The sequence below is a fragment of the Struthio camelus genome, chromosome 3, assembly GCF_040807025.1.
Source record: "Struthio camelus isolate bStrCam1 chromosome 3, bStrCam1.hap1, whole genome shotgun sequence".
NCBI lineage: Eukaryota > Metazoa > Chordata > Aves > Struthioniformes > Struthionidae > Struthio > Struthio camelus.
Genome location: NC_090944.1, coordinates 23,580,668 through 23,608,510, shown reverse-complemented (window position 1 = coordinate 23,608,510; position 27,843 = coordinate 23,580,668). Strand labels below are relative to the sequence as shown.

The following is a 27,843-nucleotide window of genomic DNA, read 5'->3' as shown; positions in this document are numbered from 1 at the left end:
CGGTGGTAGAGAATTTCACCGCAGTATTTCTTAGCCTGTTCTGTTAAGCCACTCCTAACCTAGTAATAAAGGTAAAACCTAGAAAAGAACCACCAATTTTTGCTGAAAGAGAACCTTAACAGCGCCCAGAGTGAATGATGTGTTCCAGGACCACATATTTAGTAGGAAATTAAACAATGCTGGTACCTGAGCTCCCAGGCTCGACTCAGCTGCCCCCACGGTTAAGTGTTAACATAGCACCTTGGACAACTAGGGGTGATCAATTTAACAGGACAGACAGGGCAAGACCATGCCAGCTAGCCTGCACGCTAGAAAATGGTAAGACCCTAGCACTGTTTGGTATACCACTACAGATGCCAACTTGCAGGCAAGAGAAACGCTGTACACAAAATACTCCTGAAAGTAATCAAACACAGGAAAGAAAAGTTGTCATCCACTCCTGATCGATACCTACTTTCAATATCACTGGTACTGTAAGATATTACAGTGACAAGCACGCTCTTCTTCTCCCCCTCCCCGTCTTTTCAATTTTAGAGGACCCAATACTGGTAAGTTTTTGTACATTACAAAATGAACCAAGACATTATGACAGTAAAAACAATATCAATTCCACAACCCAGAAAATTACCAGGTATATAAAAACAAGAACTATTTCTATATGCTAAGAAAGGAGTGCATTTACATAGTAGCCTCTTTTGATATTTATGCTCTAGAAATCAACCCTGAAGTCAAAATTAAATTAAAAAAAAAATTACCCAGGAAGAAAACATACATAAGGCATTTCTTCAGTCCTGCATTGTACGTGCTAAAAAAAAAGTCAAAATAGCTCTATCATGCCATTATCTCTCTTTCCCCAAATTCAGTACATGTTCTATATAACCGGTTGAGAGGTAGAAATAAGCTTAATTAATTGCACATTGCTTGTTTTCTATTTTAAATATACTATTTGGTTCTTAAGTATATTGAAACTTCACCAATTTACACCTGAGTCTGAAAGACATACTGTGCCTCACCTTCCGTGAGGAATTTAGACCGCAAGTGTGATTTCAAAAAATTAATGCGCTATTACCAAACACACTTTTGGCAATACAGTCTAAATAAAACATAGCATACTGTACAGAAAACCTAAAATAAACTCTATAATAAGGCTCAGTATATAATATTGTATGTGCCATTCTGTTGAGTAAAGCAAGCCCTGCAGTAGATTCATATAAAATGAAACTAGGAGTTTTTAAATAATGAGCAACGATACATTTCACAGAATTCACTTTGAAGCTCCACTTTCGGTTCTTAATACACTAAGTTTTAGCAAAGAAGCTGTTAGATGTTTTGACATGTAGATGAGGGACAGCTGAAACTTTTGTTCCTTGAGAAACACTGCAGGGCACACGTGGGAAAGAATACTGATATTTCTTCTAAAAAAATGAAGAGCATGGAAATAGTTTACTTTGATACTTAAATCGCCTTTCTTCAGAGGCAGCCTATCATTAAGACAGATGAAGTGATTCATACCTCATAATGCTACTGTTTCAGATATACAAACAGTACTTCATCACACTGCCCACATTTGGAAGGTGTCTTCATAATCTTAAGTTAGAAATAACTTTCAAAACAGAGAGTTAGCTAGATATATACACTTTAAAGGGTTTGTCAACACAGTGTCTTCTCAATCACCTCCATCTATTATGGAGATGCAGCTTATACTAGTATATTCTACCATTTGTTACATATTTATTTTTCCCTCATTCAACCTTAAATTATTCCCAAAATGGAAAAAAAAAAAAAATCACATTCATGCAAAATAGTATTTTTGCTAGCTTATCTGCTGCTATGTTAAGACTTTGCCACCACTGACAACCGGAGTTCTACTGCTCCCTACACTTAATGGCTCATGTCAACAACATTTCTGGAGTAAAGACAATCCCTTCAAATCTGGGGATATGAACAGTCGGGAAAGCTACAGTGGGACAGGGAAGAAGAAGGAAACACACAAACAAAAAAACCACTTTGTTCTGCAGCCACTGAAGGTCGTAGTAATACAGTAAATTTAGTATATTTCATTGCATTTTTTTCATGGTATCATTTACTATTGAACCTAATAGAAGGAATGAAAAGGACGGAGATCTTATTAAATTTTTACAATTCAATAATAGGAAGACTTTTTTTATCTTGAAAATCTGGTTATTTCTAGTTTACCCTATGAAACCTATGGCTTGGTTCAGGTGCTTATAATAACAGCACAGATGCAGCTCTTAAACTGTATGAAATTACTGCTACTTCATATCCCAGGAGAAAATATTAAGCATAGAATGATGTTTAAATTAACAGCATTAGCTGCAATACAAGAACAAACTGTCAGTATCTCCTTGCCACATGAGTAATTCAAGTAGTTGTCTTCAGTTACCTTTGGTATGACAGGAAAAAAATCAAAAAAGGAGGAGGAGCAGGGGTTAATTTACAATTCAGACTGATACACACCTAAAGAGATCATTAAATCAAGTATTAAAAGTCTTAAAAGCCAAGAATTAAAAAACATGGCTTAATCCCATAAATGGGCTGACTTTCAGCATTCGAGGAAGAGGTCCTGAAGGGTTCCCTAGTGGAAACAGACCGTGTGCGTATATGGCTGGTATTAGAATGTTTTTCGTTAGTCACTAAGCCAAAAGCTTCAAACATTGTATTATTTTCTGCACTTCCCCATTTTCTTTTTTGCACAATCAGAGGGAGTTATTCCATTGCTACGGGGGAACTTCACGGACGTCCTGTCACGCAGATTAAAAGTTCCTCGAAAGGAGCATTCAGGTGTCATGTATGATCATACTATAGTAAACAAACTGATAATCATACACTGTTTCTGCCCCTTTTTACACAAATTTGACCCAATAATATCTTACATCTACTAATGTAACTGCAGCTTGTTCCACATCACTTTAGCGGCACACATGAGAAGTCTACCACAACGCACATCCCCCTGTATACCAGATGGTGCTAACAGTCATTTACATATAAAAACCTGCGCCCTCACTATGCAACAAATGATGAGGCCTGTCTCCCTAATCTTGCACTCAGCTTAATCAGTGCTAAACACAGTTTAACTGAAAATGAAGACCAGAACAAACCAGTTTCAGAAACCACAGGGTAAGCCAGTTTAAAACTAGTTTGTGCATGAAACAGAACAACATTTTCACAGCATTGCCAGGCCTGCTGCTCCTATACCCCTCAACTGAAAACTGCGCTGCTCTAAAAAAATGTTAGGGCATAGTTTCTTTGAAGAAGATGTGCACGTACATACACACTACCATGTACTTATCTACGTAGCACATTTCACTTTGAACAGAAGAAAAATACAGAGGGAATGAATCGAGTTGCGAGTTGCTCAGCAACAACAAACACAGGCAGAGTAAGCTTTCCACATTCACAGCTCATTCACTCACAAGTAATTCCTAAGAAACACTCAAAGGTATTTCTCACCTACATCATATGAGGGCAAATCTATGCTGTTGAGAGAGCAAGGCTTGATTTTTAATGAACAACTAAGCTACAGACTTTGGACGACTACCTGTAACAGCAATGACAGACTTGTGAAAAGAACAAAGATACATAACAGCCTTTACATAGTAACTAAAATTTTAGTTAAACTTTAAATAGCACTCAGAAAAAGTGGGGAGCTTCAGCTTTTCTCCTTCTAGCTATTTACTTGTTCAGTTATTCAGCATTACTTGCTTTGAAATTTGAAATTAAAAAAAGGAACAAAAAGTATATTTCATGAAGATTAGCTTTTCTTCTCTCATCAAGACTGCAAACTTTGCATGACTGCATATGACCTCCGCTTCATTTCCTCCTCAGGAAAAGTTTAAAAGATTGAAAAGTATGAGTGGCTCATCCAAACATAGTCCCGGTTCATTATGCAGGATCCTGTTACTCTGTAGTTCAAACATAGACTAATAAAATCAGCAGACATGATTTATAATAGCGAAGAAATACAGCAACCACTCAGTTATCTGAATCCTCAGTGCTCAGAACTAAGGACTTTGACACAAAATTTCCTCATGGTCACCTCTTTATATCAGATAAGCCCACTCTAAATTCTCCTTTAGCATGAGTTCAGAAACAAAACAAAACAAAAAAAGCCTCATCCTCCCTCCCCATTTCGTAAAGTTGGAAACTGAGAAAGATTTGCCAAATGCAGTGTCAGCACTCGATCAGACCGTGGAGCCTCCGGAGTTCCACCCTTGTATTTATCCCTCCAAACTATACTGCCTTACTGACAAAAAATGAACAATATGAGTCTGGTATTAAAGTAGCAATGCTGTTCCCCAACATCAAAATCCAACTATCTCCATTTGGGAACACAGAAAATACAAAACACGCAATTGCTGACCATTTGCAAAAGATTTGACTTAGGTAAGTTGTTCTATGTAAAACAAAATTTATGGAAGACAGACCTAATGAAAAATTACTTGTATGCATCAGCTAGGTTTTTTTTTCTTCTCACAGCTACCACTTTCCAGCTCTTACAACAACTGAGGCAGAGAGTAAAAAGGAAGGCAAGCGGATGAAGAAAGTTGTGCATCTTTCCCTTTATGTGGAACAAACCACCGTTTAACACCATAACACTTCATATAAAAGAAAAAAGAAAAAAGGTGAACTCTCTTAGTAGCTCCAACCATAGCACAGGCACAAGAGAAAAAACAAACAAACAAAAAAAGCTAGGTCCACGTTAAACAAGTCTCTGTCTGTTACAGTTGCTATCTAACCTACTGAAATTCGGACACAATTCACAAATCTCAGTCTTCCAATTATAGCAGCATTCAAATGTGTGCACATAAGGTGGTGGCTAACGCTAACCTTTTAGCGCAGCATCTTAAAACTTTGTTAACAGGCAACTAATACAATGTTCCAAAGTAAGGCTGACGCTTCATTTGCACTAGCAAGCTTAAATGCTACTGGTTGTGAAGATGAGTTACTTTTGGTGCATACAGAGTGTTTTTAAAGTTTCAGTACTGTAGCAAAGGCCTCACACACAGTAGGAACCGAGCATCATATTCGGCGTTCTGTTTACATAGCTAAAGACTCGTTAAAAAGGTTTATTACTAACGAAGGCTGCCAAAATAAACATAGTATTCTTGTTCTTAACCTAATGATATATCAAGAAAAAATTACTTTAAATAAATTTGTTACCAAAAGATACTTGGCGTTTTTTAGCATAATAGTTTAAAACAGTCTCAGAGTCAATATAAACCCTAAAAAAGAAAAAAAAAAAAGAATTGCATATTCTTTCATTTTTTAAAACTCTGTTAAAGTGCCAATCACCTTCTTCCCTAAAATCCAAGAATAGCTTCCCCATGTTAGTGATAGGAACACAGTCACATTTTACCGATCAGACGTTGGCAAGATCATTAATTGACAGCTGCAGACACTTGTTACTGTGGTAGCGTTTTTTTTTTTTATTTAGGCAAGTTTTGGTATGGCTTGCATTATTTGACAAATAATCAAACGCTATTCCATTACTCGAAACCTGAAAGTATACTTAATAAACCAGTTTTCATCAACACTTGCACACATTCCCCAGCTAACACGAAGGCTACTAGTGTCTGGAAATGTGAAGGGTTTCTGAATTTTTATTTTATCTTATATATTTAGAGCAGAAGAGAATTGTGCTAATTCAATGGCTTGCGGTTTTGTTGGTGCTGGAGTTCCTTCTCCTTAAATTGTCACAGAGACTGAACAACTGAAGGATAGCAATGACCCACCTCTGCAATCTGATCAATATAAGCGAAATACTGGAAGTGCTCACACTTTCTGAAGCTCATGATATAGATTTTGAGCTGTCAAAATCTACTTGCTTCTCACGTGTGGCATTAAAAGCATCAAAGCTGAACAAACTGGCTCTTCTTTTCTTTTTTAAACCAGAAGTGAAATGCTTTAATTCTACAGTGGAATAAAACAGAATATAAGAACACTGAAAGCCATGCAAAAAAACAAACAAACAAAAAAAAAACCCTGTGCTTTTCCAGTTAGCTGAATTGCTATATGTAAACTCACAAAAAAAGAACAATGAAAAGACATTTCTGTTTCTCTGTTTCTTTAAAGCTCATCTTTTTCACCTTTACATAAGATTTCTGAAATCATAGATTAAAAATAGGAGTAAAAATTCCCAGAAAAAGCCACAAGCTGAAAAAGAAACGACAGCACAACAACTGAATCAAGTAAGAAAAAAAACGACTTCAGGAACACAGGATCGCTTGGCCTTTCCACTACTTACTGGGCAATAAATTTCCGATCAGAACCTGCTAACTGCTGCATTTTCAGCTCTTCTCTGTGCTTTACAGTTCAAATTAACAAAATAGATTGGCCTTACGCATTCAAAATTACATGGCAATAAATTTTTAAAAAATGAGATAAAGTTTGTATTAAATATAAAACACTCTGAAAGCTAGTATGGCTAAAATATTGCAAAGCAATCCTCACGTATAAGCCATGTTGACTTGGAGACCCTGTATTAACAGAGCTCAGCTTGGTGAACTGCTAAATTAACAAGGCTGGAATAAGGTTGGTACCCATCCAGGTGATGAGATTCTTATGGACAGATTCGTCTACTGAAAGCCAGTAAAGGACCAGAGCCATAGCTGAATCGACAGCCCATTTTTCACCATAAGTAAAATTGTAGGGTCTCAACGGGGAGGATAAACTTTACTGAACATCTTTTTCCATTCCACTATTCTCATTCAAACTAGCATAACTACACACGTTTACCCATCAACTTTATTTTAACAAAGAAATACACAGGGAATTAGTTTTTTAGAAAGCTTTAAGGCACGCCTATCCCAGGACATTTGGGCAGCTCCTCTCTCCATTTGTTAGTCCACCTTGAACTTGTCCACAGCACAGTCCAGCACTGCACTGACAATTCCAGCATCGCACTGACAAATTCACAGCTAAGAGCTCCTTCTCTCAAAGGCTAACACAACCATAGTAGATTTGGCAGAAAACATTAAATGCTTTGCATTTGTAGTGTAATGTCAAGATTTAGGCTTAATGCTAAAATCCTAAGGCTTGCACTGAAGAAGACAAAGTGCTGACACAAGTTCCTTTCTCTAATTAACCGCACTCAGTTGCCACCTCCAGCAAAGGGGCCAAACAGACAACTGTGGGCAGGAAGGTGACAAGATTTGTTAGAGCTGTTTGTCACCACCATAAAATTCTGAAGTTGAGTTCAACATGTGCTGGAGAGATACAGTTACACATGGGCAGGGAAGTGGAAGTCTGGATTAGGTTTACACAGCCTACATCAATCTATCCGCTCTAGTTGGAGAGCACGGGAAGTGTTCCGCTAACACCTATCAACACACTTTTAAATAAGATGTATTTGATACTACACAAAATAACTCAGGTAATTCTGTAGATAAAGTATATATGCAAAAGAATAAAGACTTTAAATGTATTTGAGAACTGTTAGGCTGCTCTTAAACATAGTTGTCAACTGGGAATTATTCAGTAGGAATGTATTTATAGATCATCCAAGGTCAAATACTATTTAACACTATCATCAATGTACATGACGTACATATAAAAAAGTCACTGTTCTTAAAATTGTGGATGACATAATCTGGTAGAATAGTAAATTAGAATTTAGTACTTGTACAAAGCGGTCTGTGTAATCTAAACATAAAATAGGTTTTCACGTCAGCTGATGCAATGTTACACGACCAGAAAGAATAAGAGACTGACTTAAAAAAAGAAATTATTTATTACAGCATATACAACTTAACCCGGGCTCTCACCATGATGCAATGGGAAAAAGGACATTCATTGGATGTCTGAAACACTAAAGGTAGGAAAAACATCTCCCTTTGTAAATGGCATTACTGATCTGAAACCAATAATGGAACAAGATCATACAGTTCTAGTGTTCCCACTTTCAACTCTTTATCAAATCAAAAGCAGAAGAAACCCACCAAGTGTAGGCTATAGAACAGAACTATGTTAACGAAGAGAACATTCCCTACAGTAAAATACTTTTTAAATTTAGCAGAAAAAAGATGGTTAGAATCATGCCATATATTTCAATTTCCCTGTCTTTAAAATTTTGTCTTAATCTTTAACCACCAGAATAAACTGAATCATGAGTTCTGCATCTCTTGATGTCTCTCAGTTGAATGTGCATGTCTTTCCAGAAGATATATTTTAACGAAATACAAGTGATTATGCTCGATACAGGCATCAATAGATGAGTGTTAAGGTATACAACGCAGCAAAGATCAGATTGGAAGATCTAATGGCCTTTCTGAGCCTTAGTGGGGGGAGGCACAATCAATCAATGTATCTGGCTCCATAGATTCTCCTGTTAAAGAAATCGATGGAAGCAGTCAGGATGGTACACAAAGTCTCCTCATTTATAACCACTGAACAATTCAGCTTTTGCTAAGCAATGGAACTGATATCTACAGAAAGATAGCTTATTACCTCAGCTTTTCATTTCTCTCAAATTTGCACCATGTGTTCTAGATTAACAGTCACTTTTTTGCTTTTTACAGCTTCCCAAAAATAAAGCATGCACACAAAATGCAGAATTGCAGCTGTTTATGACTTTTCACAGTGTAAGGAAATGAATTCCATTTTGAATTCCATTCCACATTTTTAGTTTTGGTTATGTTATTTTTGGAGGATGAAATAGTAGCATTCCAGCTAGCCTTTTTAAGACCTTTTCCCGACTCTTGGTTTCTGTCACCGTATTTCTACTTTTAAGTGAAAACACATTTCCACTTGTGATAATTTGCACTAAAAGTGAGCTGTTTGCTAACTTAGTAAATTTTGCAATTTGGATATGATGTTTTCATATTCAGAATGCAATAGTCAGCCCAATAGAATGCCAGCAGAGAATTAACGTCAAATTGTGTAATGCAACAAAATCGAAGCCCAGAAGAAAAGGCTTTTATAGGAAATTCACTGCAAATTTGTAAACCAATAAAGCAAGCTGAAATAGTTATTATTTCATACATATGCATGCAGAATGCACAAACTAGGAAGTTCACAATGACTAGGAGTCATTAGCATATTTTACTTGCTGCTAATCATTTGAACAATACTTACAGAGAGAGAGTACAGAAAGTAAAGTGATGACCTTTACTACAAAAATATGTATTGACAATCCAGTTGGTACCCTTATTCGGTTTGCTAGTTTTTCCAGTGTATTACATGAACTGATCTACAACGTAAGCTTACAAAACATAAAAATCAAGTGCTAAGCAGCCACCAATCTGAGTTTTGCAGGTTAGATCTCACCTTCAAAACCATAACAGTTTTTAGTGTATCTACTCTATGACCAAGACAGGGGGGATGAGAGAAAAAAAGAAACACTCCTGTGAATATAAAAGTAGAGAGTGTGAAAAACTACCAGGGTTAAGTATTAACCTGATGCATTTTTCAGAACGACTGTACTATTTTTAACTGCTCTTTTTTGGCCACAGGTCAAAGTTTTCCTAGCAAAATACCAAAGTGAAAATGCTGGGAGCGAAGCCCAGAGGCAGCTCTCTTTGCTTTGGCCTAGGCTAAAACTTATCTGAATCTAGTCAGATATGTAGCACTGTTTCCCACTGCCCTTCATTGACTACTATGCACGTCGTTATGCTTCTGAATGTCTATGACTGGAACAATACAGCATTAGAGCCTGGAGAAGAGCATTTTTCAGATGTTATAGGAGATTCCTATATTCCCCACACGGCACAGGCACACGCATACTGTTCAGTCAGTTCCTGTATTTTGGCCAAACAGAACTGAGTCATTTGAAAAAAAAAAAAAAAAACTAGGACTCAGTGCCTTTAGCCTAAAGGCTAAAGTGCCTTTAGCAGCTCTTGGAAGGATTGAGATTTCTGCTCCGTTTTCTGTTTCTCTTAACCGGGACAGATTGGAAAACTTGGGACCGACTGGAAATACCAGGTATGAAGACCTAGCAGTTTAGTTAAAAAAAACAAATAGATAAAAAAGACTCCCTCTCACCACCTTTCCAGGGTTTAGATGTTTTAATGGAGAAATATAACTCCCTTCCCACTCCTTCCTGAGGGCATGGATTTCTTACTGAAGGAAATTATATTTCATACACTCACACAGAAAAATGTCATTTGAAATAGGAGATGGACGAATCAATTTGTCCCAATGGAGAATAAACCTGACCCCAAAGGATCCCCAAGTCACATTTCTCCCTTAGGCGTGTCCTTTTCCTGAATTATTTCCACACCAGACAGCAAATCTCAGCCTTAACTTATCAGGAGACGCTCTAACATGGCGTTTTGAGAGGATGGGTACTACCGTGTGCCGTGAACCGCACACAAAGACAGGTACTTTAAATAAACACACCACGACGACGCGTGAAACTAAAAGATATGAATTATGCTGGGGTGGAGGGGAAAGGGAAAAAAAAAAAAAAAAAGGGAGTTTTTCTCCCCAGGTCAGCTCAGGTCTCTCCAAAGGCATCTCCCACTCACCCCCAAGCAAACTGCACCTAAGGGGGGGCGCTGCCCTCCCGCCCGCCCCGGCGCAGCCCCCGCCGCCGGCAGCGGCGGCCCCGCTCCGCGCCGCCCTCCCAGGCCGCGCCGCCAGCTGCTGCCGCCTGGCCAGCCGCGGAGGGGGGCTCCGCCGCAGCCTGCCGCCCGCTCCGCCCCGCGCGGCCCGGCCCGGCTCCCCCCCGCCGCCCGCGGCCCCGGCCCGACAAAGCCGCCGGGATGCGGGAGCGCCTCGCCGCCCGCCCCGCTCCCTTTGTGGCCCCGCCGCCCCTCACCAGCAGGCTCTCCACGTTGACCGGCGAGCGGGGGTCGCGGATGAGGGACTCCAGCTTCCTCTGGCGGCCCTCGAGCATCCCCGGCGTCGCCTCCGGTGCCTCCGGCGCCGGCGGAGCCGCCGACATCTTCACCGCCTGCTGCTGGCTCATCCTGCCGCTCGCCTAGCGGCGGCGGGACACCCGCCGCCGCCGCCGCCGCCGCCGCCGGGGAGCGGGAGACCGAGCGCGGTCGCTCTGCGGCCGGCTCCGCGGCCTAGCGCTGCGGGGAGGCCGGGGCCGGGGCCGCGCCGGGCCCTGCCGCCGGGCGAGGCGGGAGCGCAGGGCTGGCGGCCGCGCAGCCGCCCGGGCATGAACGGCGCGGGGCCGCGGCCGCGCTCCGCCCGGGCGCGGGGAAGGGAGAGGAGGGACGGCGGGAGGGGAGGGGAGGGGAGAGGAGAGGAGGGCGTAGGGAAGAAAGGCAGCGCTTCCCGCGGTGCCGCCGCCGCGCCGCGCCCCGCCGCCGCCGCCGAGCCCGCCGCCTCACTGCCCGCGCCCCGCCGCCGCCGCCGCCGCCCGGGCCATGGCACCAAGGGGGACCGGCCCCGGCTGCCGCTGCTCTCCCGCCTCCGCCGGCTGCTCGGGCGGGAGCAGCGCTGCCCGCCGGCTCCGCGGCCTCGCCGCTGCGCTCCGCTCCGCCTCCGGCCCGCTCGCCCCCTCCGTCACTCAGTCCGTGGCGCGGCCGCCGCCTGCTCCCGCCCCCGGGCCGCTGCCGCTGCCTCCGCCCCGGCCCCGCCGGCCTGCCCTACCCACAAGACCCCGCTGCGAGCGGCCGCCGGGCGGGCAGCGCTGGGCGCGCAGGGCGCATAGCTCAGCGCTCACTCACCGCCTAACTATAGCCCTGAGCTCAGCGCCCGCCGCCGGCAGGCGGGGGCCGGGGCCGGCGCTGCCCGCCCGGGCTGCCCTCGGCGCCGCCGCCGCGCCAAGGTGACCCGCCGGGCTCCCGCGGCCTGCGAGTCAGCGGCGGTCGGGGCCCGTGCGGGTTATTTTTATTATTATTTTTAACCTGAGCCGTATGGTAAATCCAGCTCTTGCTCCCCCCCCCCCCCGCCCCGGCCTGCCCGGCGCTGCGGGGGAGCGGGGCCGCCGCCTCGGCCTGCGGGGCCCCTGGGCCGGTTGGTCGGTGGGTCGGTTTGTGGTGCTGGTGGTGTTGTCGCTGTTGATGTTCGCACGTCGAGAGCGAGAGCCGCCGCGCCGAGGCCCGGGGGGGGGGGGGGATGGGGTGGGGGCGCTGCCGCCCGAAAGTGCCGGCGGCTTTTACAGCGCGATTTGCCAAAAAGATACGGCGCGGCGTTGCGGCCTGGTGAATTTTAACTGAGGCCTTTTCCTGTGTTTGCAGGGTAAAGCGCTCGCACACGCTCGCACACGCACACAAAAGAGGTTCGAGAAGCTTGGCAGGAGGAGTCTCAGGTGCAAGCGCGTCCTCGGAGCGCAGGCGGTTGGCGACGGGGCCGGGGACAAGCCGGGGCGCAGGCCCCGCGCGCCAGGGGACGGCGACGGGCCTCTCCCAGGACCGCCTGGCTTGGCTGAAGAGCTGCCCCCGGTGAACGCAGCGGCAGCGCTTCGTTTGAGGAGGCCAAAGTGTTCTTTATCAGATCCAAACAAGAGCCGGCCGCGGTGGGGGGCGAGCTGTGGACGGCCCGAGTTGTCGTTGAAACGCGGACGGAGGAGGTGAGGGGGACGACTGAGATGGTTTGCAGGGAGAAGGGGTAGCGGTTCGTGCTGTGGTTCTGGGAAAAGGGCAGATTGGAGGTGAAGCTACTCCCACTGGGCAGAATGACGGACGATAGAAGTGTTATCCGCAGCGACTTGACTGAGTGGGAAGACCTCAGAGAGAAAAGGTCAGCGTTTTAGTTTTGGCGTTGTCGACTTGATAGCTGGATGTCGATGAACTGATGTCAGAGCAAAGAGGCAAATATTTTAACTTGAAGAAGAGACAGATTCGGAGAGAAGTAAATACATGAGTCACTTGCATGGTTTTGAGTGAGATCACTCTGTATGATATTCTGAGCCAGGACCCTGGAGGTGAACAACCCCCAACTCTGGGAAATTCACATCTGAATATTAATCTGAACAACATAACTGGATTCTGTTTTATGGTCAGCTGAATCAAAATCCCTGAATCTGGCAGAAACATGTATATGTGAACTTTGTGAAAAGTCAAATCAGAATTCAGACATTGATGATCACACTTCTCTCACTGAAACACATTTAAGAGTTTTTGAGTTTTCTGAGGAACTGGTGAAAATCTGGGAGATACACAGTTTATTTATGCTTAAGGGCTACTTTTTGGAAAAAAACAGATTGAGATCCATTCTACAATAACACAAAAATATCACATAATTCATTTAAATAGTTTACTCTGAGACAAGATAGAAGAGGGAGGTGCAAGAACTGGTAGGGGTTCTACTGGGATTAGGGATTGGGTGCTAATAAATTCATGAAGTTACATGGCCTAGTGCTTTAACAGATAGAAGCTCTAAATTACCTAAAAGAAAACTAAGAGTTATTCACACACAGCCTAGTCATAAGTGACTGGCTAATTTCTCATAAGCAGCACAGCAGAAATGTTTTTTTAAGATAGGATTTAAAAGAGATTTAGATAAAAGACCAAATGTAGGGAATGTGTCTCCAGAGAGCCACAGAGCCTTTGCCAGGTTTTGTTAATGTCAACAGGAATCTTTGGGGTGACTACACCAAGCTTTGAATCAAGCACCAGACAATTTGAAGACCTATGCTTTTCTCAGTTTCCCATTGACTATAGGCAAGATGCATCTCTTTCTATCATCTTTCTTATCTATAAAATAAAAAAAAGTTTGTAAAAACTAATCTTTATCTGATTTATATGATTTAGTGACATCATTGAAGGCACTACTTAAATGTACCATGACAAAGAAATTCTTAAATAAGCATAACAACTCTTTTTGCATACAAAACCAGGTGTGACTGTGACTTCAAAGGTGACTGTGTAGAAACAGTACCTTCTTGAAATTCTTGACCAAAAGATCTATTCCTCCATCCTTAAGGACATATCTGCTTACTGACAAAACAAGTTTTACTCTGTTAGCATTACGGAGACAAAATCTCAATGGTAAAGTCGGCTGAATTCCTTTGTACAACGCAAATCCTCAACAAATTCATCAGCTGAGTTCTAACAGCAGAATCTTTATTACTGGTTATAAATGATTAAGGGGCAGAAAGAACCCTTTGAAAGTCCTTAGTTTGCGGGGCTGGTATGTGTAAAAATACGATTTTAACATGGTGATTGGGCAGATTTTATATGGATTTCCTAAAGGAAAAATAACTTCTATTTGTGTGATGTTTTTACAATTCTACCTAGCCCTATCGAAAGCCATCTAAGGAAGAACTGTATTCATACTTAGTTCAAGTAGGACAGTTTTGAAGTCTCTAACTCCATGAATTGTCAGATGTTATTCACTATGTTTTGTAAGGCAAAGTTCAAGAGTTCCAGTGTGCTTTGAAAACATTGGTGGATATTCCTGATAGGTTTGTGCAGTATTGTGCTCCTATTGGACTGGAGTTGGCAAAAAAAAAAAAAAGATACTACAGTTTCAGACATAGGAGTCCACAGTTAGGTTCTTCAACTGTCTCTCTACTCTCTGAGATGCCGTTTAACTCTTTAGGTGTTTACAATCCAAATATATCTTAAATATCTAGCAGCCAAATTTTAAGAAATTGGTAAACTGAGCATTTGTTGGCTTCAGAGCTTCATAAAAAGTAACAGCTCTAATCTCATAGAGGAGCCCCAGTAAGAGCATCACACACCTCTAAGCAACAGCCAGCAGTACTCACCAGCATCAAATCATTTTTTGACATGAGGGGGCTGGAAACTGGAAGAACATCATTAGATGCTAAAATCATTGGATTGTGCAGAATAAATTTCTTACATTACCTCTTTCCTTCTTTCTCAGACTTAGGTATTACTAAGTGGAACAGTTTCAACAAAGCAGAAAACTTCATGTGCCTGTCATGAGGGTACTTTTGTATGGATCAAGCCTTCTCAGGAAGAAGAAGAATTCAAATCTGCATCTCGGACATGCTTTAACTACTAGCTGTTGTGTAAGAAGAGAAGAGAGAAACTGCTCATCTATGCAACTGCTTTAGGAGAGAGGGCTCCTGTGTTTTTACCACTTGCTGCTGGCTAATCTTATTCTTAGGCTCCCACTCTCCCCATGTGTTGTGTAGAGAGTGTGAAAGCATTATTTAGGGGAAGAAGTAGATTCTAATAGTTGGTAGGGTGCTTAGAAATTAAGTGTAGTACTTCATGTGGATCCAGTCCGTTTCTGTATTGTACATACAGAAAAACCAAATCATAGAAAAGTTGAGAGAGTTGCCCGCGTGAACTCAGTTCTCGTGAGTTATCTGTGCCTAGAGACATGATTTCACTGTTCATGAGTGAGAAACAAGTTATGTCAATAGAGTAAGAAGGACAATAAAACAAATAGTCCAAGCAAACGCACAGTCTTTGAAAGCTGCCTCACGTAAGCTATGTCAAACTGCTACAGACAGGAGTATATAGCTAACGGCCTTCCCACTGGAGAGTCTGGAGTGCTGCACTAACAATTTGAGCGTCACAGTTGTTAAGTGTTGTGATGGAAATAGAATGCGAGGCAGTTTTGCAGATAATGAGTCTCTAGACTTGAGAGGTTATAGCTCAAGTTTGTCATTCTACTTCCAGAAAATAATTTACAGTTACATTCATTAGCATATCAGGTCCTTTACTTTTAGATCCATAAATATGAAATAGAGGGGAAAGAAATAAGGTTTTTTTGGTTTAATTTCCTTTTCTTACAGGCTAGTGCTTAATCTATCTAAAAGTTAATAATTCCTTTTTTCTGAATGAAAAATAAAGTATCACCCTTTTTTTCCTGATGATAGGTTAATGAAAACAGTCATAGACAAGAAGCAATGTCTATGACTGTGTATCTGAAAGATGTAAGAGGAGATATGTTTTCAAGGAGCCACAAAGTTAAACAGCCAGCCACAATCATCACTGTTGATTTTCTGATTCCCATGTTGTCTTGCTACAAATACTATAGTCGTGTAAAGTCTACAAAAACAAGTTTTAACGTTTTTTTCATTTCATTCATGATACAGCATTTGCTGCATTGTAACTAGAGGATTTAAATACAACAAGCTTTTCAAAACCCATACATTTCCAAACCAAGCCTTGGTAAGAATGACACTACCACATCAATCACAAGCAGAGCCTGGCTATAAAATTACAGAACCACTCAAGCCATCTGTATAATTAAATGCAAACCAAAGCAATCAAGCAAATGCTAAAGAAAATATCTTCATATTGTAAACTTTATAGGTAAAGGCATGTATCTGCTGTCTCTAATTGGGAAAGTCTATGTCTTTGACAGGTACACCGTGTTATTGCTTTCCATTCTCTTAAATAGCACAGCATCCTAGCTGGTAAATGCAGAAATATCAGTTGGTGTAGTCTGTGCTGTGTAGAATTCAGGATCTAAAATACAAATGCCGAAGGATCAAGGAAAAGAGGTGCAAAACAGAAGCGAAGTGGCTAACGTAATGCCTGGGTGTGCCTGATAATGCAGGCCTTGGTTTGGGTGCCTTTGTTTTACGTGGTTACATAATTTCTCCCCAGCTGCTAACATTGCCTTTGTTAGCTAGGTAGTTTCTTGGAGGCATTGGGAAGACAGAAGTGAAACTCAATCTAGGTTAATTGAAATGCTTATGTGATGTTGGTGTGCCAGATTCTGTGCTGCAAACCTCTGGAGGAACCATACAGTAAGCATAACTTGGAGAGCAAGGACAAAGTGACCTGAAGTTTCCCATTGCTTCTTTCTACATTTAGGCTAAGTTTGAGGTTATGCAGCCCATGGTTGTACGTCATAGCACTCCCAAAGGCTGCTCTGATTTATGAGATCCTCCCTGTCCTGCTGTCAATAGACTACTTATACGGCATCGTACCTTAGAGAGGAAAAGGATTTCTGCAGCTCTCACTTCTGCTGTATGCATTCTCCTCATTGCTTCCTGTGTATGGCACACTGTACAGGTTGCAAAACTGAAAGTACAAGGCACAGTACAAAGCCGCTGGTCCCTCAGAAGTGCTGGTGGCATCTTCTCAAAGCTGTTTCTGCCCCTTTTTAATTCTGACTGGGGAACAAAGAAAATTAGAATTGATTCAGTCCTGTCGTCTGCATACTAGACTGCAATACTTCTCTCCTCCAGGGAACACATACCTGTATGAACACAAGTGTTTCTGATAGTTTATTCTGGATTTAAGATCAAACATGTAAACACCTGCTTTCTGAAATGAAACCCAAACCCCAGAACTGGGTAAATAGGCATAAGGAGAGTCAGAAATTTTAGAAAGATGTGCCAAACTGTGTACTGGACAGAACTAGGTAATAAGAAATATTCTTGATATCCTGTATTTTCTCAGATCTTATGTACTTCTGAACCAGTATGCCTATCCTGAACCAATCTGGAATTCTTAGCAGACTGAGTACCCACATGTCTTCTCTGAAGTAATGTTGTCTTGGGCGTGCTAGGCCCCTTCTTTCTCCTTCCTTTGGGTATTCATGCCATATCACCTCCAAATAAAGGTCCTAACCCCTGTCTTGCAGGTTTATGTGTGTCTTTGTGGCCCTTTAAGGATGCCTTCCTGAGAAGCTGAGTCTTTATGCAGTAAAAATATATTAAGATGAAGGCAGAAGAGACCGAGAAGAAAAGATTTTCTAACCTTCTGATAAACCCACTCAGCAGGTTGGAGGGAGAGAGGTAGGTAACAAATTTAGCTGCCCCCACAGTTAGATTGCGCAGAGTATTTTTGGATTGCAATCCTGGATTTTGGTGTAAGACCCCGGTTAGGCACCTAAATCCTTCTTTTGATCTGGCCATATGTCATGAATAGGCAGGAACTGGCTTAGAAAGTGACAGTAAAACCCTAGGCATATAGCACTCCCTGAAATGAGGGTGAAATGCCAATAGGGCTTGTGCAGAGCACTCTAAATAAAAATGATTATTGCTGTAGTTCTTTCTGCACCTCCACATTATGTTATGCAAATATCTCCGCACTAGCACTATGATTCATACAGTCTGCTTTTCATCAGGACTTAGCTACTGTCAACTAAGGGGAAAGTAAGCCAGTCTACCTGATACTGGAGCATAAACAGCTATGGTTGCTGTGCCTACTCTTGGGGAACTTGCAGTGGCTGTAAAATGGGAATAAGGACAATCTTGAGTATACCAGTGAAGACATAGCTTTGCAGATAAGGTTTTACTCACTTGAAGAAATTACGTCATTTTATATTCAAGCAACGGAAGAGTTAAGCAGCAGTGTAAACGCTCAGCATAGACAGGGAGGGAAAAAGAAACTTTTTTTTTCCTCCTTGGGAAAAAAAAAAAAAGATTTTCCTCTTCTCCTCACATTTTATTCTACGAGAACAGTCTTGTTTAGCTTATCAGGCTTGACTACCATATAGTAAACGGTACAACTGTGTGATGAGACTAGCATAGAAGTGATCTGCTTTGCTCCAATCCAAATGGAAGCTCATCTAGACTTTCATGGTAGATTATGATGTTAAAACAGAACACAATATGGATAAACGGAATTGAGATATGAAAATGCGAATTATCACAGAAGTGGAAGAAAAACCATGAAGGTTTTAATAAATTTGGTGTCAGATAAGCACTAGAATTCTGAAATTACTAAAACTAAATCTTAAATTCAGTAACAAGTGATTTTCAAAGACAGTGCTGTCAGGATGATGCCATGTGATTGAAAATAGGAAGTACAGATCTGTATGTTAAAAAGAGATGAATATGACAATTACCAAACTCTTTAAATGGCCTCATAGCCTACAATGTTTGAAAATATGTTTCAATGCAAATAAATATATGGAAGCAAACAGGAAATAGATTATATGTACATCATACCAGGTTAATCTGATGGCTTTAAAATAACTAGGTTAAAGAAAGAAAACAAAGAAAAAGAAAGCTTATCAGCTTATCTCATTTACCTGGTGTTCAGTAAATAATTTGATATGTTTAGGCTGGAGAAGATGAGAATTAGTAAGGGAACAATAAAATGTGAAAGAACTGATTAGAGGTAAGACAGCAATGCCTTAAGGATTGAAGGAGGAGGTTATGAGTCAAATTGCTGAAGATTTGAGTTGTTAGGAATTACAAGGACCGGTCTATCTCAGCCTTGTTTAACATCTTAGAATTTCAACCTTCTCATTTAACAGCACAAAAACTGGGATTGCGCTGCTGCTGTTTGCTGTTTGCACAAAGTCAGGAGACACCATCAATAGAGTTGAGGGCTGGGATACTGCTCAGAAGAACTGAATAATCACAATGACAGGAATGACAGAAATGTGATATAATTAAATACTACAATATATCCTTGGAAAAAATCCCATGGGATCAGGCCCTAGAAGGAAGAAGGGTCTAAGAGAGCTGGCTCATATTCAAGGATCACTTTCTCCACGCTCAAGAATGTTGCATCCCTATGACCAAGAACTCGAGCAAAGGGGGCAGGAGACCTGCATGGATGAACAAGGAGCTCCTGGCAAACCTCAAACAGAAGGAAATGTACAGAAGGCAGAAGCAGGGATAGGCCACTTGGGAGGAATATAGGGACATTGTCCAAGTATGCAGAGATGGGACTAGGAAGGCTAAGGCCCATATGGGGTTTCAGTTGACAAGGGATGTCAAGGACGGCAAGAAGGGCTTCTTCAAAGACAGCAGCAACAAAAGGAGGAGTAGGGAAAATGTGGGCCTGCTACTGAATGGGGCAGGAGTCCTGGTGACAAAAGGTACAGAAAAGGCAGAGACACTGAATGCCTTCTTTGCCTTAGTCTTTACTGGTAAGCCCCGTCCTGAGGAACCTCAGACCCTGGAAACCAGGGAGAAAGTCTGGAGAAAGGAAGACTTTCTCTTGGTTGAGGAGGATTGGGTTAGAGATAACTTAGGCAAACTTGACACCCATAGGTCCATGGGCCCCGATGGGATGCACCCACGAGTGCTGAGGGAGCTGGCGGATGTCATTGCCAGGCCACTCTCCATCCTCTTTGAAAGGTCCTGGAGATCAGGAGAGGTGCCTGAGGACTGGAAGAAAGCCAATGTCACGCCAGTCTTCCAAAAGGGCAAGGAGGAGGAGCCAGGGAACTCCAGGCCTGTCAGCCTCCCCTCCAGCCCTGGAAAGCTGATGGAACAGCTCCTCCTGGAGGTCCTCACTAAGCATCTGGAGGACAAGAAGGTGATCAGGAGTAGTCAGCATGGATTCACCAAGGGGAAATCATGCTTGACCAATCTGATAGCCTTCTCTGATGGAATGAGTGGCTGGGTAGATGAGGGCAGAGCAGTGGATGTTGTCTCCCTGGACTTCAGCCAGGCTTTGGACACTGTCTCCCATCACATCCTCCTAGGCAAGCTCAGGAAGTGTGGGTTGGATGAGTGGAGAGTGAGGTGGAGTGAGAACTGGCTGGATGGCCGAGCTCCGAGGGTTGTGGTCAGTGGTGCAGAGTCTAGTTGGAGGCCTGTAGCTAGCGGTGTCCCCCCGGGGTCAGTCCTGGGTCCAGTCTTGTTCAGTATATTCATCAGTGACCTGGAGGAAGGGACAGAGTGCACCCTCAGCAAGTTTGCTGATGAGACTAAACTGGGGGGAGAGGCTGACACACCAGAAGGTGGTGTTGCCCTTCAGAGGGACGTGGACAGGCTGGAAAGGTGGGCAGAGGGGAACCTCCTGAAGTTCCACAAAGGCAGGTGCAGAGTCCTGCACCTGGGAGGAGTAAAACCGTACCCCAATACACACTGGGGCTGACCTGCTGGAAAGCAGTTCTGCAGAGAAGGACATGGGAGTACTGGTGGACAACAAGTTAAGCATGTGGCAGCAATGTGCCCTTGTGGCCAAGAAGGCCAATGGTCTCCTGGGGTGCATTAGGCAGAGTGTTGCCAGCAGGTCGAGGGAGGTGATCCTGCCCCTCTGCTCAGCCCTAGGGAAAGCCACATCTGGAGTACTGTGTCCAGTTCTGGGCTCCCCAGTCCAAGAGAGACATGGCACTCCTGGAGAGAGTCCAGTGGAGGGCTGCAAAGATGACGAGGGGATTGGAGCCTCTCTCCTGCTCCTGGATTGAGTCCAGTGAAGGGCTGCAAAGATGACTAGGGGACTGGAACATCTCTCCTATGAAGAAAGGCTGAGAGAGCTGGGGAAGAGAAGACTGAGGGGGGGGCGGAATCTGATCACTGTGTAGAAGTATCTGAAGGGAGGGCGTCAAGAGGATGGGGCCAGACTCTCTCTGTGGTGCCCAGCAATAGGACGAAAGGCAACGAGCACAAACTGAAGCACAGGAAGTTCTGTCTGAACCTGAGGGAAAACTTCTTTCCTGTGAGGGTGAGTGAGCAATGGCACAGGTTGCCCAGAGAGGTAGTGGAGTCTCCTTCGCTGGAGATATTCAAAACCCATCTGGATGTGTTCCATGGCAATATGCTCTAGAGGACGCTGCTCGAGCAGGGAGGTTGGACTAGATGATCTCCGGAGGTCCCTTCCAACCTCAGCTGCTCTGTGATTCTGTGATTTGTGATATAGTGGGATGTGCTTTTGGGGCCTAGTAGGAAATTCTGAAAGAAGTTGAGAGTTTAACATTTGGAAAGGACCAAGGAAAAAACCTCAGTGTATTAGTTGATAAAACTGGAAATAAAAAGGGTAAATGGTATTGTAAAATGTAACAAAAACATTCAAGTAAGATAGAGTAAGGGCAAGATCAAGTAAAAACACTATGGCTGCAGTCATGATAGTTTGTAAAAAGTGTAGAGCAGCCTGGATGAAAGCGAAACCAAGTTATTTCGTGACTATTCACAGCCGTTGTGAAGATTGCCTTTTTTGTTCTAAAGCCACCCAGAAAATAATGAAAACCAGCATAGTTTGGATGGAACCAAACTGACCATTTTTCTTGCTGAAAGAAAATAAGCTGGAGCATGGATGATTAAATGTTCTGTTTGACCCAATGTAGTGTGATTCTTGGAAAGAAGAGGAGCAGTCCCTTTTCATCTCCAGCACTGGCTTCGGATCTGGAAATCCTGCTTCTGTGCAAGGGAATTTGAACCATTCTACTTCTTAGAAAGCTGCTCAAAACGCTAAGCATTAAGGATTCCTGGAGTGGGAGTAAGGGGAATTTCTTCCTCATATTGAAGCTCTTCCACAAATAGGCCCTGAGTTCGTCAGGTCAGCGAGGAAGAGCATGGGAATGGCTCCGCAAGCCGGGAACCAGCCACTCACTTAGGAGGTATGTCCACAGCCATATGTGTCTGTACCTAGTCAAAGAGCTAAAAGGAAGGATGGAGCATTCCTGCCTCAAAATACACCGGTGGAAAGGGGTCTCTGCTACCTAAGTAAATGCTCCAATCTTTGAGCTATTGGGTAACAAGAGACTTTCCTCTGCCAGAGTTTACCCCCTCCTTTTTTTTTCTTTTCTCCCAGCCAAAACTATTCAGCAAATTTGAAGCAAATATTTTAGAGATGACTGAAACCACATTTGCTGGGGAATTAACCATTAAAAATAAATAAATAACTCACCCGACTCTATTACCATGTTTAAAAATCTATGTTGCTTCTTTTGCACGTAAACTGAAACACATTTTAATCTTTTTTAACTATAAGAGTTTGACCCATCTACCCTGCCAGGGTAAAACTTAAAACTAATGCTTATTTCTTCAGATTGATGATTTTTTTCCCCCTATCTTTTCAGTCCCTTTCGTCTGGTCATTTGTAACAGCCAGTCCCTGTAGAAGGGAGAACTCCTCAGTATTAGCACTCCATCCTTTTCTGGTCAACTGCTTTAGAGGTAATAGAAAGAGATACCTTTGTCACTGAACATACGGCTAGCTTCTTGTTGGTTTAAATAGATTACGCCATGGTACAAGTAAAACCATAGGAAACAAAAAAGAAAATATTTAGCTGAGTAGAGAAAACTGTAGGAAACACTTTTGTGTTTTCTGCTACACTAAAACAGAATCGCAGCTCAAACCAAAATGTTGGAAACGTAGCATTGCTTGCAGAATGGAAATACAAAATTTCACTTCAGAGAAGAATGAAATTTAGGTTTTTGAGAATTTTCTGAGGAGCTGCCATTGATTCCCTCACAACAGGTATCCCGAGAAGCCATCCGGCCACCTGCAGTGCAGCCGAGCCATGGCCCTGGTTCGGTAGTGTCCCCCAGGCAGGCTGCTGACAAAGGGGAAGCCCTTGAACTTGGGCTGCCAAGGACTTGGTGGGATTCTGTCTGATGTGCTGAAAGAAGAAAAGCAACCAGGGATCTGTGGGAAGCTATTTGCTTTCTGCCGAACTGGAATTTTATGGTGGAAAATTTCTGTTCAGCTCTCTGAGATCTTTGTGGCACATTGGCTCTGCGTAGCATCCTTTCAGATCAGTAGTTTCTGAACACTTTCCTTAGGCCATGAAAGTGGCCCTGAAATATGTTCTTTACAGCATTTTTCAATTACAGTGTTTGATGGGAAGTATAATTGCAGTTGGCAAGAAATTTCCAAGCGGTAACTTGGTGGTTTGAAAACTTGCAGAAGTATTGTTTTAGATAGCCCTCTAGTGGCCCTCGCCATCTTCTGTGAAATAACAAGCAACATTATCTGTTCCCAGTGTATATGTGTACTTAGGCATACATACGCCGCAGTGATCTACTTAATTTGGTCTTTGCATGTTATATATTTCAGTCAGCATAGGGTTTGGGACATATCTGACATAACCGATAAATACAGTGATACCTGCTAATACCTACCTAATGAATAGCAGGTATGTGGTTAAGAATACTTAGGTTAAATGGTATGTTTTGTAGGGGATGTAAATCCTATAGTGTAAAGAACACAAGCCAACTGCTGTTGGTGACATAATTTTTAGAAATTTTTTTTAGAAGGAGATTTCTCCTGGCAGCTCCCTGTGAGATTTCTTGTTATTTTCCCAGCTATATGAGCTACTTCCCGCCATCAGAAGTGATGATGGAGTAGCAATCTAGTCATAAGCAGAATTCTTATGTTTCTAAACCATAACATACCCCAATTTACCTGTACCAGATTCAGAAAAAAACAACAAGTAAATAATTTGGAAAACATATTTTTGCATAAAACAATGGCATGACATTATCCAGGGAAGGTGAGATGATAAAAAATTCCATATCAAGATACCAAGGAATTACATTTCTCTCTCTTTTTCTTTTCACCAAAATTCTCCTTGAAATTCTGCACCAGTTGAAGCTGTCTGCGAGTTGCAGCGTTGATGTCATGAAAGCCACCATGCCAAAAGGACAAATTCTTTTCAGTTCTTGTCTCAACGCTGTAAAAAAGATGTACTGGGAGATGAAACAGAGGAAAGAACTAAGGATATCTCTAAGCTTATTTAAATGACAGATTATTTTACCTAGAGAGAAAACATTTTGTTATTGTTGAAAATGATGCAAGTTATATTGAAAATTAATCAGATGCTAAATATTTTCCCGTCCTATAATACAAGAATGATAGGATAGCAAAAGAAAAAAAAAACCTGTAAGTAAAATAAACAAAGGGAAGCATTTGTTTGGATATCCTTTCGAATTCACTGCTGCCTAAAGCTGTCCAGACTAACTCTGAAACAGTATTCATGATCATTAGCAATTTTTGCAGGTCTTCAGATTACTATAGACAGCCAGGTCTTAAACTTTAGGATGCAAGGTAGCAGATCGCTCTTAAAGTCTAAAGATGTTCTTATTTTGTTATAGTGAAAGTAGTAAAACTTATAAAAAGAAAAGTAGTAAAAACTTATAAAAGTTCCTGCTTTGTATCTGTTCTTGTAGTACTTGTTGTTACCGATTTAGTGGTAAAAGACTCTCATGCTTAAAATCAGCAGATCATTTATCTGTGAAGCAGATGTTTACTGCGCAGCCTAATAATTTTTTTTTTACATTACCCTTCCTTATACCCCCTGTACTGCAAAACAATTTGCAAAGTCGATCAGGACGGTCATCTCTGTTTTGAAAACAGGCACAGAGCAGAGAAATGATTTGCCCAGAGGCAGCAAGCTGCCTAAGGGCAGGGTGATTTGGTGTTGAGACCTTCAGGCTGGAAATATGTTCTTACGTGCAGGTAGAACTGTCCTTAGAGGACCTAACACAGAGATTCTCTCTACATGGAAACAGAGTACCCACATCTTATTTTTCTGATGACCATACTTCTCGATCTCAGAAATTCCTCTGTACTACTTGCATTACCATTGTGAAGCATTTGTAAACTGGGAATTTCCTTTATAAAATATGGAATTCTAACAACTCAGTTCCAAATGTATTTGTCACTTTGCTAGGCATCCATTTCAAAGCCGCCGTTTGCTGTCAGTACAGCACACTGTTGAAGGACAACTTCTAGTTGAAAATTGGAGAGTATTCAAAGTACCTCCAATAATTTTTGCTGTTAATTGAATGAAGAGCCACTAGCCTGACCAATTTTTATATTAAAGGTGGTAACAAGTTTTTTAGTTGTTTTGGGGGGGTTGGAGATTTCTTTATACAGCTGTATCATTTTCTCCCCAAAACATGAACACAACTTTTCCGACTTCTGTCCTTATCCCACAGCAATAGCTCCCACTTACCACTTTTAGGAATAGTCTGTTAAAAGCTGGTGTGAAGCCAGCAGAGGGAGCTTAAATACATGATAAGTTTTCAAGCAACTCCTATATAAACAATTATTGTTGTCTTGTTTTCATTTCTAGGCAACAAATTTTCATAAATATAAATATAGCATGCAGAGAATATCTGGACAGAATATCTGTCTAGTTTCTCCATGCATAAAGGAAGAGTATTTTACAGATTAGGAATAGAAGATTTTTTAATTTGGAAAATACTTGCTTTTAAGACTCAATATATTAAGTGATCATTTTAATGTCATAAATTGAATCCCTTTTGAAATGAAAGATATGATTCCTAAGATTAAATCTGCAGTAAATTTCTAACACAATCTGGAGCCTTTGAGATTGGAGGAAACAAATAGGTACACAATAAACGTTCAGTAATTCATATTTTCCTTTCGTGCTATTCATCCACCTAGGGCTGTCAGTGCCTTTGACATTTTACAAAGAAATTAAAACCACAGATCTGTGCATTGAGAAACTGCCAATTTGTAAATCAGACTGGGCAATTAGAAGACTAATATTTGTATTTATTCCTTTATTTAGTGCTCTGAGAGAAAGAACCTGCAGTTAAGACTTACTTGACTTCAAAAGAGATATTAAAGGTAATGGGGCAGATTAAAATTATTGTAGAACAGGTGTGCTAATGTTTCTGAAGTATTTTTCTTTCACTTTCAAACCTCTGATCACAGGAAGAACTGATCCTGCAGTTCTTGAGGCAAATCTCTGTATTTCTCTCATGAATACCTTCCCCGGATAGGATCATATTGTGTCATTTCATGGGTGTTTGTTTTACCTTCACCTGAATAAGGATGTAAAATCATCAGCTCTGATAGCTTCTTGCCATTTCAAGTGTTTTGCACATGTTACTGTACAGTTAGGGTTGAATCTTTCTATAACACCATGGGGATTTTTGCCCCAGTAATTTGTTTCTTGGGTAAAACAAAATAAATTATTACCACCATTCATTGAAGACAACATTGCTTGGTATAAAGGTTCTTTGCTGATTTGTGGAGTAGCATTACAAGATAGATGACATTGCGCTGTTCCAAGCTACAAATTCTGTGAAACCACCTTTAGTTTGGGGGATAGAGACACCAGATGAGCTTTGTCTCTTTTTTTTTGGGGGGGGGGGGGAGGAATGCATTAGGGTTGATGAAGAGGAATTTCTACTATCACAGGTAACTACTGGAAGTTGGCTTTCATCCTTGAGCGTCCGGCTAATAGTACAGTGTCTGCTTTTAGTCAGAGGAGCTTCTTAGCCTCTGTATGGTCAGAAAAAATTGTTTATGCCAAGGGAAGACTGGAATTCATTCATTCGTTCATTCATTCTAGATGAAATTTACTTTCTGGTCACTTCTGATAAAGAACAAAGCCAGAATACAGCCTAGAGTATCAGAAGTGCAGAAAGCAGCTTCATCACAGTTCATGGAAAGATCGATCGTTATCAGTACCATCATGAGCAATGTTTACTGCCTGGCCTCCTTTCCAAAGTCATGTTAATACCTTTCTTAGTTCCAGATGCCCTATTAAAACTTGTATCATTTTTCCTCCTATTTAGTAGGATATATTTCATAAGGGTACCCTTGTTCAAGAACTCCTCTTTGTGTGCTTGTAAAGAAAGTAAACAAGCAGTTAACTGCCTGCAGTTACTGCTGCAAATAGCAAAAGGAGAATTTTCCGTCACTGATGTTGCCAGATCCGGAATTCTTCTGTTCAAAGCCCAGCTGTCTCACAATTATTCTGGTAATGCTAAGCCTCAGCCAGAAATCTTGATCTTGATTAGAGGGGTCTGAATCTAGCTTCAACATTTACTGTTAATGAGCTGAATAATAAACATGGGGCCTTTTGACCTTTTCTTACTCCTTGAGTTTGCAGATATTGGGATCTTAACTTGCACTTAAAGGTTTGCTCCCATCTCTGATTTATAATCCCCTTTAAAACTTTATTATCCTCATAAACTCTGAAATGCTTATAGTGGACTTTAAACTTTTTTTTGACAGATAACTTTTATTTCCACATCTAGAAATGAACTCTTCTGAGGCCATTGTTTGTGCATACAATTTTTATCCTAGTTATAGGAGTCAACAAACCTCTTAATAATTTGTGTGCCCTGTAGTTACATTTTACATAAATACATACATATACATATAAAAGTTCCCTTTCCCAGCTTGCTGAAACTTTATAGCTGGCACCTTTCTAGTTCACAAGAAAAACTTTTATCTTTTTCTTTTTTTCATTTTTTCATTCACTTTGGCTACATGCGAGAGAAGCAACGACTGGCTGCCCTAACCTACTTGTGACATTTTCATAGCTATAGATAAAAAAAGAATTCCTTAGAAAATGACAGCCATACCACTAAAATTGCTTG

At 41.8% G+C, this 27,843-nt stretch overlaps 1 protein-coding gene and 1 long non-coding RNA gene across 5 annotated transcripts in view; one reads left to right on the top strand and one right to left on the bottom strand.

The window, feature by feature from the left end:
* Positions 1 to 11,040, bottom strand: part of ROCK2 (Rho associated coiled-coil containing protein kinase 2) — a 98,121-nt gene extending 87,081 nt beyond the window's left edge. For both annotated transcript variants that reach the window (XM_068937173.1, XM_068937172.1), the window contains exon 1: positions 10,778 to 11,040. In XM_068937173.1, coding sequence (XP_068793274.1) covers positions 10,778 to 10,927 — 150 coding nt within the window. In that variant the 5' untranslated portion in view covers positions 10,928 to 11,040. The remainder of the gene's footprint in view (positions 1 to 10,777) is intronic.
* Positions 11,041 to 11,586: 546 nt separating this feature from the next.
* On the top strand, positions 11,587 to 19,258 carry LOC104141835 (uncharacterized). 3 transcript variants are annotated; one of them, XR_011140051.1, is made up of 4 exons: positions 11,587 to 11,831; positions 12,153 to 12,484; positions 14,746 to 17,587; positions 19,057 to 19,258. It is a non-coding gene; the product is annotated as an uncharacterized lncRNA (long non-coding RNA). The 3 variants fall into 3 exon arrangements; XR_011140052.1 differs by lacking the exon at positions 19,057 to 19,258 and having other exon boundaries at positions 11,588 to 11,740; positions 14,746 to 15,898; XR_011140053.1 differs by lacking the exon at positions 19,057 to 19,258 and having other exon boundaries at positions 11,777 to 11,795; positions 14,746 to 15,898.
* The last annotated feature ends 8,585 nt before the right edge of the window (positions 19,259 to 27,843 follow it).